The 12,610-nt window shown below is 40.0% G+C and overlaps 1 protein-coding gene across 4 annotated transcripts in view; it reads left to right on the forward strand.

The window, feature by feature from the left end:
• The window catches only part of ARFGEF3 (ARFGEF family member 3), a 234,028-nt gene that overhangs the window by 175,195 nt on the left and 46,223 nt on the right, over window positions 1–12,610 (forward strand). For all 4 annotated transcript variants that reach the window (XM_043964806.1, XM_043964804.1, XM_043964805.1 and 1 more), the window contains 3 exons: window positions 610–760; window positions 3,047–3,367; window positions 6,737–6,870. In XM_043964806.1, the coding sequence (XP_043820741.1) occupies window positions 610–760; window positions 3,047–3,367; window positions 6,737–6,870 (606 nt within the window). The remainder of the gene's footprint in view (window positions 1–609; window positions 761–3,046; window positions 3,368–6,736; window positions 6,871–12,610) is intronic.

Genomic DNA, 12,610 nt, shown 5'->3' on the forward strand with positions numbered 1-12,610 from the left:
GCTTTTTATAACATGAGAAGGGTCATACAGGGATAGAGAATATTCACCTATCATAGAAATTTAGAGATGAGAAAAAGAAGAGGAACTAGGGCTCCCATTTTTAGCAGTTAGGGTAAAACATAATTAAAAACATTTTAACTGTGGGTACTGGGAGAAAAAAAAAGCTCTGGGTCACATGGAATTCTTAAGCAAGGAAGATGAAATAACATATGAAAAGTATTCTCCAAACCACAAATGAATGTCAACTCTTACACATATGAATTCTAGGTTGCTGGTATTTAAAGCAGTGGAAACATTATTGGACCGATATTCAGGAGACCTAAGCTCTAGTCTCAGCTCTTCTGTTAACTCACTGCATGGCTGTGGTTAAGTCATTTAATCTTTCTGGTTTTGTTTTTTCCAGTCTTTAAATATATGCTCATTCCATACTTGCACAATGAGGTGAGTTGGGCTAGAGAGTCTTAAGGTCCTTTCTAGCCCTAACATTCTAAGATTCAGTGCTCACCACAGCTTTGTCCTGCTGTGCCTCTGTTTCCTTTCTACCATGTGCTCCTTCTTTCTTTTTTCCTGGTTGTCCTGCCTCTCTCCAACAATGTCTTTCTGGTGCAGTGAAACAAAAAGTGGAACAGAAACTGGAGCAGATTGGGAAGGTTCAAGGAGTGTGGCTGCACACAGCACATGTTTTGTGCATGGATGCCATCCTCAATGTGGGCCTGGAAATGGGAAGCCACAATCAGGACTGTTGGCCACATGTGTTCAGGTATGGAATGGTGGTTCGCCTTCTTCTTGTATAAGCGCTGACCCTGCCTTGGAATTATGGTTCAAATGATACCCCTTTTGCCCTGTGAATTTAGTAGTGATTATTTAGATTATAATCATAATAATAGGAAGGTGATTTAATCATAAGGGAGAGTTAGAAAGATGGAGAAGATGGGGCAGCTAGGTGGGCACAGTGGATAAAGCACCAGCCCTAGATTCAGGAGGAACTGAGTTCAAATATAACCCCAGACACTTGACACTTACTAGCTGTGTGCCCTGCCCCCCCCCCAAAAGAGAGAGAGAGAGAGAGAGAGAGAGAGAGAGAGAGAGAGAGAGAGAGAGAGAGAGAGAGAGAGAGAGAAAAGGAAAAAAAAGGAAGATGGAGAAGAGAGCTGTAATTGAATATGTATATTGGAGTGATATGAACTGAGTTGAGGAATTGTGACTTATCTATTTAAAGTTAGAATGAAAAAGTGGATGTGTTCTATTCAAAGAAGAAAACCTAATCTTCTCAAAGAGAAGATAGGTAAATTGATATAAGTACAATCAATCAGCAAGCATTTTTTTTTAATTTTGGTGAGGCAATTGGGGTTAAGTGACTTGCCCAGGGTCACATAGCAAGTAAGTGTCAAGTGGCTGAGGCTGGATTTGAACTCAGGTCCTCCTGAATCTAGGGCCAGTACTCTACCCACCGCGCCACCTAGCTGCCCCAGCAAGCATTTTTTAAAGTTCCTACTACCTGCAATTGTGTGTGTGTGTGTGTGTGTGTATGTGTGCATGAGATTTAATCATGGATGGTGCTATAATGAATGATGCAGAAATGGGATGGTAATATTTATAAATGATGAGGTAATGCTTAGCTGTTCAGAATTCTGGGTAAATATTTTGTAGAATGTCATACCCTATTTTGGACTTTTATAATTAAATATAGCCATGGTGAATTTAATGATTCAATAAAGAGAGTAATTAAAAGATTAGAAGGCTAAAGAAAAGGATGAATGACTTAAGGAATAGAAATAACCAGCATGGAGAAGAGAAAGCTGAAGGATGGACAAATAATGGTCTTCAGTTACATGGTGAGTTTTAATATGGAGATTTATAACCAACTGTTCTCTAGTTCTGCTGTGAAGAGACTTCAGTTACACATAAGGTGTTAACGGAAAGCATTCCCTGTCATGGAGAAGGATGAGCCACTGGAATGGGTTTTTGAGGAAAGTTCATCTTGGATCAAGAGATTCAAATTGTTAACATTATTATGTCTACTCCTTTCTTTGATTTTACTGATGCCAATTGTAACTCCTCCATGCTCTGCAAACAGCCAACATGAGTTGTTGTGACCAAACAAGTCATTTTTGTAGCCCAGTTTTCTGAAGATGAGTCTCTCTGCATATAGTTAGATAGCAGCATACAGCATAGTGCCTGGCACACAATAGGCACTTAATTAACCTTTGGTGATTGGATGGATTGATTGATGGATAAATTCATATTCAAAGTTGTTTCTAGATTGACAGGATCTACTTTATAGTGTTCTAGTATCCAGGGTCACCTTCATGCCACTATGAGCCATAAGAGGATTTCAGTAGGTTATATTCTCATGTCAATAGGGTGGTGATCAATCTTGCCTAAAAGTAGAGGGATTGACTTCTTAAAGAATCTTTAAAGCACTCCTAGCCCTAAGATTCTATTAGGAAGAAATCAATTCCAAGACACAAGGGAAAAAATTAGAGCTTGAACAAGATATTTTAGGACTTTTCCCAGTGTTTAAAATTATTATTATGGCCGTCAAGTCAATAAACATTTATTAAGCACCTGCTATATGCCAGGAACAGTACTAAGGACTGGAGATACAAAGAAAAGAAAAAATAAAAACCAAAAAAATAAGTTCCTGTTCTTAAGGAATTCATTGTCTAATGGTAGAGACAGCATATAAACTACTAGTTAAAAGATACAGGCATGATCAATTGGAAATAATTTTGGAAGAACGGCATTAACATTAAGGGTAATTAAGAAAGGCATTAAATAAAATGTATCAATACATTTTTATTTAAGAAACTAAGAAAGGCAAAACATAGACATCTACATACCCCATGGCCATCATGTGTCTAGAGACCCCGAGAATAGTTTGGGAGACTGAGATGAAAGAGAAGTAAGCGAAGCAATGGATTTTCTATTGATTATTGCCATTTGAGATGCTGAGCATTGGGTGCTAATCCCAGATTGCTGCCCATAACCCTAAAAAACCCTCAATGACTTCCACGTTCTATGGTTCCCTCTTCTCTGACTATAGAGTATGTGAATATGTTGCAACACTGGAGCACAGCCATTTCAGCGATGGCACGAGTCAGCCTGCTCTGCCTATCAGCCAGCCCCAGAAGACCTCTGGAGGGACAGGGGTCCTGGCAGATTACGAGTCAGAATGTTTACCCCAGGAATCTCACCTTGAGCAGGACAGCTCACTGCGCAGCACACCCATCATTCAGCAGCTGTCCATTCAGGAGCTCATTAAGGAGGGCCGGAAGGGCCGAGCTTTTGACTTTCGAGGTGGCAGCCTTTTGAGTGGGAGTAGCGCTGCCAAAGCTGTCCTCACCCTTTCCACCCAAGCTGACAGGTATGTGGACACTCCCTTTTCATTTTCTTTCCACAGAGGGCTTTTTCTGCAGCAAGTCTCTAACTTTCTGGCAGAGAAAACAACTGGCCCTTTTCCTTCTCCTATGATTTCAAAATAAAATTAAAAAAACACGCACACATACACAAGCAAATATGAACCCAGTGTCAAGGGCCAGGCAAGGTAGCTTGCCCAGCCATCAACTGAGTCATTTGTCTGCCTCTTCAAACAGACCTGGAATTACTAAGATAATTAGATGGAGCTATAACTTAACCCAGTTTGCCTCAGTTTCCTCATCTGTAAAATGAGCTGGAGAAGGAAATGGCAAACCACTCCAGTGTCTTTGGAAGAAAACCCCAAATGGTTGAAATGACTAAACAACAATAATATCAGCTTCAGTCACTGTGGTGTGTCATTTATTAGCTAGCTGTCGGTGGATGTTCACTCATTGCCCATGCTGGACCTGCCAAAAAATGTTTCCAGAGTCTGTTTTAATGCTCCACGTGGCAATTTTGATTTCAAGCTGTTAGCCTGTATGTCCCATGGCATTATATGGATAGAATGTTGGAGTCAGGAAGATTTGAGTTCAGATCCTATCTCAGACATTTAATAGCTGTGTGTGATTCTAAGCAAGTCATCCAATCTCTCTGAGTCTCAGTTTCTCCTTCTGTAAAATGGGGTTGACAGTAGCACCCACCTCACAGGGTTATTGGAAGGATCAAATGATATATGTAAAGTTCTTCATAAACCTTAAGATGCTATATAAATATGAACTGGTGAGGTTGTGGCTGTTATGGTTAGGGAGGAAGAGAGTTATATATTGGAAATAAGCTTGGTTCTGTTTCTTCATCCATTACTTAGCCTCTGTTAGTCACTATTTTCTGACTTTTTAAAATAAGGATGAAAGGCAGAATAGCAGAATGGATAAAGAACCAACTTTGAAGCCAAAAAGACTCAGCTTCTTATCCTACCTTTGTCACATGCCAACTCTGTGGCCCTGGGCAAGTCCCTTAACTTTTCAATGCTCTAGACAATCCTCTGATCCTATAAAAGTTACAGAAAAGATGCCAACCTGCATCAGTAGAGGGAATCTCCTCACCGGGGAGTTCCCAATCCTAATGAAATCACAGGTCTAGGCCCCATTCCTATCCCTAAAATAAAGAAAGTACATACCCAGCCTACACTCTAGTATTGTTGTGAAGGTCAAATGTCCTGTGCCATTAAAATGCTTTGTAAATTGTCCAGTGCTATACAAATATAGACTGATAATATTCTTATTCTTGTTTTTGTTTTTGCAGGGCAATGAGGGTTAAGTGACTTGCCCAGGGTCACACAGCTAGTTAATTGTCAAGTGTCTGAGGCTGAATTTGAACTCAGGTCCTCCTGAATCCAAGGCCAGTGCTTTATCCACTGTACCACCTAGCTGCCCCCAATATTCTTATTCTTTTCATTTGATATTTGATGGAGACCTGGAATAATTTGCTATGTTGCTGTTTTTCTTTAATATCTAATGTTCAGCAGATGTTTGTGCAGGTGAATAAAATGATTGCTTTTGTAATTAAAGAAAATTGTTGGAACAGAACCCAACAGCCTCATATTCTTTTTTTAAAAAAATATAACCTTATTTATTAATATTTTCCATTACTTTCTTAAGTTTAGTGTTTTAACAAAACAATAAATCAAGTCCTGATTTGTAGCATTTGGGGGTGAAATGCTCACATTGGGGCAGCTAGGTGGCTCAGTGGATAAAGCACCGGCCCTGGATTCAGGAGTTCCTGAGTTCAAATCCAGCCTCAGACACTTGACACTTACTAGCTGTGTGACCCTGGGCAAGTCACTTAACCCCCATTGCCCTGCAAAAAAATTAATTAAAAAAATAAATAAATGCTCACATTGAAAATTTAACAATTAGTTCTCATAGCATACCCCATCAACCAGATTTAAATACATTCACAAAGGGATGATGAGCCCAGCATATATAAGTCCACTTGCTAAGCAAGTTATCTGGTTTGTTGACTATGCCTTTGTAGCATTTATGAACCTGGTTGGACAACCTCATATTCTATAACCTCATGGGCAACATGTTGGGAAAAAACTCTTCCCTGATTCTCCATGTGATACATTGTTTGCAATATAACACCTCTTGTTTTGTGTGAAGGGTATTCGTGCGCTGGTCTTTCCCCTATTACTAGAATTATAGGATCCTAGACTCAGGGCTAGAAAGAACCTTAGAGGTCATCTAATCCAATTAACTCAATTTGTAGGCGAGGAAGTCAAGGTCTAGAAAAGTGACTTGTCCTTTACTACACAGGTTCAGTCATTCAGTCTTTTTTCACTTGTGTCCGACTCTTTGTGACCCCATTTGGGGTTTTCTTGGCAAAGATACTGCAACTGTTTGCCATTTCCTTCTCTGGTTCCTTTTAAAGACGAAGAAACTGAGGCCAAAAGGGTTAAGTGACTTGCCCAGGGTCACACAGTTAGTAAGTGTCTGAAACCGGATTTGAACTCAGGAAGATGAATCTTCCTGATTCCAAGCCCAGTGATCTAAGCACAGTGCCACCTAAGTGGAATAGAGCCAGGGTTGGAAAGATGTTCCTCAGACAGGAAAACACTGCTTCTCAATGAAAAGGAAAGCACAGATGCCTGAAGAATCTCACCTCCTTAGGATCACAGGCCTGGTGCTGGAAGAGATCTCAGAGGTCTTCTAAACCAAGCCCTTTATTTTACAGATCAGGAAACAGAACAAGGGAATTTAGGGAACTTGTTCACAGTCATATAGGTAGTAAATACCTCAAGGTCAGACACTGTGACTCAGCTCTTTCTGCATCATCATCATGATAATAGCCAACATGTATATAGCACTTTAAGGTTAAGAAATTGCTTTTCTTTTATTATCTCATTTGATTCTCTCAGCAATTCTAAGAGGTAAGTGCTATTATTTCCATTTTACAGACAAGGAAACTGAGCCAACTTTTCCATAGTACAGTTATCCTTTCCATATCACAAGGGTTAGGGGTGTGGTGCATCCACAATTTGGAAAATCTGCATACAATTTTTGGTCCTCCCTTCATACCAGAGAAGTCTGAATTATTATGGTATCAAAAGATAAAATATGTTGATATTATGCAATACTACACATATATTTTATGCATTTCTAAGTTTCTAACCTTTTTCTGTGTCATCTGCTGGCCTTTATGTATTGTTTGTGGCTTCCACAAAACACCCCCCAAATTCCCATTTAATTTCTTATACTGAACCTGCAATGGGAAAATTCATAGTGTGGAAGGGATAACTGTAAAGAACATAGGAAGTGCTATTGTCTGGACATTCTGATAGTTTCCAAGTAACTTTTTTTCTGTGTTTTGCATATAGACTCTTTGAAGATGCTGCTGACAAGCTGAATTTAATGGCGTTAGCAGGTTTTCTATACCAGTTGAAAAAAGCTTCTCAGTCCCAGCTTTTCCATTCTGTTACAGATACCGTCGATTACTCTTTAGCAATGCCAGGTAATGCTTTCCCTTAAGAAAATGGATACTAGGACTCACAGAGGGGCAGGGACCCTCAAAGGCCACTGAAATCAATGACAAGCCAGGAATAATGAATCTGAACCCCTTTTGTCCACAGGATTGGACATGTTCCATTTGCTGTACCATTAAGTGGTTATGCAAGTGATTCCTGGCCGTGTGTATGTGTGTGTGTGCGCGCGCGTGTGTGCATGTACATGGGAGAGGGAGGGAGGGAGAGAGAGACAGACAGACAGAGAGACAGAGAGAGAGAGAGACAGAGAGACAGAGAGAGAGACAGAGAGACAGAGAGAGAGGTTGTGTTGGGGTCCTAGTGTGGGGAAGATATCTCCTGATATTTGATAATGATGCTCCTTGACAATGTAACTGTCTAGGCAAGCTAACGTTAATGCTGCTAGACTCGTTGGCTCTGCTTGCTAAGTCATGGTTTTAATGAGGCAGAAGCTATGGATTCATTCCTCATGTGCTAGCTTCACTCAGTGGGGAAAAATCTATTTCATGCTTCTGCCTGTACTCTTCACACTAACAAACTTTTTTTCTGATGCAAGCTACTGATTATCAGGGGGAGTAGGCAAGAAGGGATCTTTAGATCAGGAAAAACCCAACTCTCTCCTTGGAATAATTATTCAGAGCATTTGCTATTAATCAATCCCATCATCCAGCAAGCATTTAAAAGGTACCTTCTATGTGCCAGGCACTATGCTGAGTGCTGAGAATACAAATAACAAAAATTAGTCCCTGCCCTCAAGGAGTTTATTTTCTATTTATTCATAAAGAGTGTGGGGACAAATTTTTAATTGGTGAGTGTTAGTTAAGCGGCTTGCCGCAATATTGGGGCAAGGAAGGAGACTGACAGCCTCCCTCAAAACAGAACAGGATTTATTTTAACAAGAACGAACTTTAAAAAAAACACAAGGGGCAGCTAGATGGCGCAGTGGTTAAAGCACCAGCCGTGGATTCAGGAGTACCTGAGTTCAAATCTAGCCTCAGACACTTGACACTTGCTAGCTGTGTGACCCTAGGCAAGTCGCTTAACCCCCATTGCCTGAACAAAAAACAAACAAAAAAACAAATAAAAAAAACACAAACAGGATCAGTAGGATCAAGGGAAAGGAAATAAAATGGGGAAAGGGAAATTATACAACCTGAGAAAATACCACAGCCCAGGAATCAGCTGAGAATACACAACAGAATGCCTGTTGCCTTCCAGCTTCCACCCAGAATGCCCAATTCTCCTCCCCCAATCCCAGAAAACCCCATGCCACCCCAGCCAATGGGATGGCCGCTCTGACAGTCACATGACTGCCCTCACTAGGCTTCCAATCATTATAATTTTGCCAGGCCCATGTAGGCTCAGGGAGTGGTGATGACATGAGGTGCCAGCGCCATGGCAACGGCTACAACCAGTGGGTGGAGCACCATAAGGTTTGTGGAGCCCCAGGCCAGTGCACACCAAGGCATAAAAACCTCAATTAACAATTAATTCTTTACAAGAGTACTAGCCCGTGGAAAGGAAGGTGCAGAGGATCCTTAATAAATGTCTTCAAATACCTAAATCCTGTCATTTGGAAGAGGACGTTGTGTTATTCTGTGTGTCTCCACAGGGCAGAACTAGGTAGAATGGATGGAAGTTATAGGGAAGCAGATATAAGCTCAATATGAGGAAGAAATTATTAATCATTAGGACTGTACAACAAAAGAATGGGTTGCCCTGTATGGTAGTGAGCGAACTCCTTATCACCAAAAGTGTTCAAGCAGGGACTGGAGGGCCATCTGACAATGGAAAAGATTCCTGCACTGGGTGGGGAATTGGAAATGATAAGCCAAGTTTCCTTCCCAGTCTAAGACTAATTCTAAGTATACATCTTTTGAGTCTTAAAGCAGATTTAAATGGCAAAGTATTTCACAAGTTGGCTTTGTAACCTTTCCACAGGTTAGGGTATTTTTTTGTTTTTGTTTGTTTTTATACTACGAGCCTTCAACATCTCCAGGCTTCTAAATCAGCTCTGAGCCCAGAAGTTGTCTTTAAAAAAAGGTTTTGTTAGGAAAGAAGGAATTTCTGTAAATCCAGAAACAAGGGATTTGATGATTATATCTAATGGGCTGGGAGTTACTAGAAAGGGTTTAACTGGCTGATAGCTATGGAAGATTAGACTTTTCCCACAAAGTTGAAGAAGGTTGGGAAGGAGTGTTGAGAGACAAGAGAATCAAGAGTGGTGAGTAGGAAAAAATTACAGCAGTCATGGCTGCAGTCACAGATGGTGGAGATTAGAAGCAGCAAAAGGGGTGAGCTGGCAGAGATGAGAATCAGGGATAAGAAAAGCAAGCAGCAGCAAACACTCTGAGAGTGGAGTAGAACATGAAAGAAGACATAGAGTCAAGTATTCTTCTGCACTTGGAACAGTAGGTTTGGGGAGGGGGCAGCAAGTAGGTCCTTGCATCCCAATCGATCCACTAAGGGAATCAGTGTGCCACATAGAAGTCATGCCAGCCAGTACAGCTTTCCCACCTCGCGATGGAGGATAGTTCTTTGTATACATATGTATCCTAATGAGTTAAATCATTTGGTCCTAGATCCTATGTCATCTCTGTCTGCATTTATAACTATAGTTCAGTGCCATAATTTAAATAGTCAGGGAAATGTCTAGTGAGTTCTAGGATGATTTTCATGTAGAGCAGCTCATTTCCACAGGGTTCCTTGATTGCCAAAGGCTTACTATAGTTGTGTGTGTGTGTGTGTGTGTGTGTGTGTGTGTGTATCTGTTACCACCTTACTAGTAACCTTTACTTTTTACATTTTACAATGAGATCTACCTTTCCACTTTGCTTACTAATGTCAACTATGTTGACATATCTTTTTTCTGTACCTTTAGCAAAGGGCATCAGTCTTTCAAGTTTGTCAGTGTTTCTCTATGTCCACCTTCTATCTAGTCACTTCTCCAAACTCACCTTGTAAAAACAAGGAACAGGTTGGCTTTCTGCCTAGTATCCCTCCTCTGCATTATTCTTTTGGCCTAGGAAAGTCAACGTAGCTCTGCTCTATTGTGGTGGTCTAGTTGCACTTCAGGCCTTTACTGCTAACCAGCCCATTGTCCTCCACAATAGTTAGCATGGCATATCAAAACTACTTATCACTGGACTTACAAATGGAAATGGGTTGACCTTAATGGAGGTAGATTTCATACTGTTTTAATAGAAGAGCAGCACCACAAAACTGATTTTTAGCCCTCTCTAATAAGGGACTGTGTAAGAGAGAATCTGCCATAATATTGTGATGTGAACCTTATTCCAAATTTCAGAGAAAAGAATTTTGAAAACATAATACTTCTTTAGTCCTGCAATGGATCTGTGGTCTCCTAAACTCATCAATATGAGTAATCCATTTAGTGGTATGGATCACAGCCCATCCACACATTCTCATCCTGTTATGTCTCTTGTCAATCCTATAGATCTTCCACAGAATCCCATCTAGTATGTGAGGGACCCACCTGTAGGACTTTGAATATTACATGGGTACCAGTGAAGGACACAGATCATGTGATTCTTTACTTCCACTACCTGAGTAGCCCACCTCCTTTTCTAGTCACAAATTTCCCTGATGGCATCTTCTACACTACTTTTTACATATAATTCATTATTGGAAATATGCCACAACCTATTTTCACCGACTAGGCATGTCTTCTAAGATCTTTTGAGTGATTCACAATTTGGATTCATTTAAGATTGAGGTTTTCTATAACTCCCAGTTATATAGCATCACTAGAAAAATAATGATGCTTAAAAAGATTTTTGTTTGTTTCAGGGAGAAGTTTGGGATTATTGAAAGGCACAGTACAATTTTTAAAAAGCAGTTCTGTCCACTGTCTTCCCTCCTATTCAATTCTAAACTCATTTCATTATCCATTCTCAATTTCTGTACAAGATAAATGTACTGATAACCCAGCTCTGTGGACTGTCTGTGTGGACCAGAAGTATCTAATTAATAATCCGTGGGCCACAAGTGGCCTGCAAAACTCCTGAATACAGCATTAACCAGCTTAAAATGTGACTGGGAAATGTTTCACAGAATAAATAGAAATACAATACAACATAAAAATTGTTACTTTGTGACTTGCCAAGTCACAGCTCAGGGGATCCATTTCTATTTGAGTTTGATACCACTGCTCTGGATAATAGATGTTCTTCATCCATTTGTTTTTCCTGTTAGAATGACTAAGCCAACCTCTTTTTTTATCTTAATACTATTTTACTTTTTCCCAGTTACATGTAAAGATAGTTTTCAACATTTCTTTTTATAAGATTGAATTCCAATTTTTTCTCCTTCCCTCCATTTTCTTCTCCCTCCCCAAGACAGAAAGCAATCTGATATAGGTTATATATGTATAATCACATTAAATATATTTCTAAATTAGTCATGTCGTGAAAGAAGAATCAGAGCAAAAGGGAAAACCTCAAAAAAAGAAAGAAAACAACAAATTAGAAATAGTATGGTTCAATCTGTATTCAGATTCCACAGTTTTCTTTTTCTGGATGTGGAGAGCATTTTACATGATGAGTCCTTTGGAATTATCTTGCTGAGAAGAGCTAAGTCTATCACAGGTGATCATCACGCAATGTTGCTGTTACTGTGTACAATGTTCTGGTTCTGCTCACTTCACTCAGCATCAGTCCACTTAAGTCTTTCCAGGTTTTTCTGAAATCTCCCTGCTCATCATGTCTTACAGCACAGTAGAATTCTATTACATTCATATGCCACAACTTGTTTAGCCACTCCACAATTGATGGGTATCCCCTCAATTTCCAATTCTTTGCCATCACAAAGAGAGCTGCTATAAATATTTTTATACATGTGGGTACTTTTCCCTTTTTATGATCTCTTTGGCATATGGACCTAGTAGTTGTATTACTGGTTTAAAGGGTATGCACAGGGGCATCTAGGTGGCACAGTGGATAGAGCACCAGCCCTGGATTCAGGAGGACCTGAGTTCAAATCTAGCCTCAGACACTTGACACTTACTAGCTGTGCGACCTTGGGCAAGTCACTTAACCCTCATTGCCCTGAAAAAACAACAACAACAACAAAAACAACAACAAAGGGTATGCACAGTCCCATAGCCCTTTGGACATAGTTCTAAACTGCTTTTCAGAATAGCTGGATCAGTTCACAACTCCACCAACAATTAAGCCAAACTCTTTTGAGTGATTATGGAACATATATAGTAAGCTTTTCAATGTTTTGGGGCTTGACACAATTAGCATAATATTTTCCTTTTAAAAGGAGTATGTGGAGGACTTTACCACTGCAGCAAGTCCATTTTCCCTTGGACTCTGCTCTGGATGTCAGCCTTGACTGTATAACATAGGCCCTACAAGGTTAGGGACAATTGTGTTTTTGTCTTTGTACAATGTCATTAATAAAATGCCTTGCACATAATAGGCACTAATCATATTGTCACAGCTCTAGAGATGGTATGAATCTTAAAGGTCATCTGATTCAAACCCCTTGTTTTATAAATGAAGAAATAGAGACTCAAAGATATTCGGTGATATGCCCAAAGTGACACGGGCAGTAAGAGTCACAAATGGGACTTGAACTCAGCTAGTTTGACTACAGAGTCTCTACTCTCTTCACTCATTTCCTAATTTAATAATGTTTGTTGAACTAAAATAAATGAAAGTGCATCCATCTTTCCTGGGCATATGTCTCCCTCTTCTGTGTCTT

This window comes from Dromiciops gliroides, chromosome 4, assembly GCF_019393635.1.
Source record: "Dromiciops gliroides isolate mDroGli1 chromosome 4, mDroGli1.pri, whole genome shotgun sequence".
In the NCBI taxonomy this organism is placed as follows: Eukaryota; Metazoa; Chordata; class Mammalia; order Microbiotheria; family Microbiotheriidae; genus Dromiciops; species Dromiciops gliroides.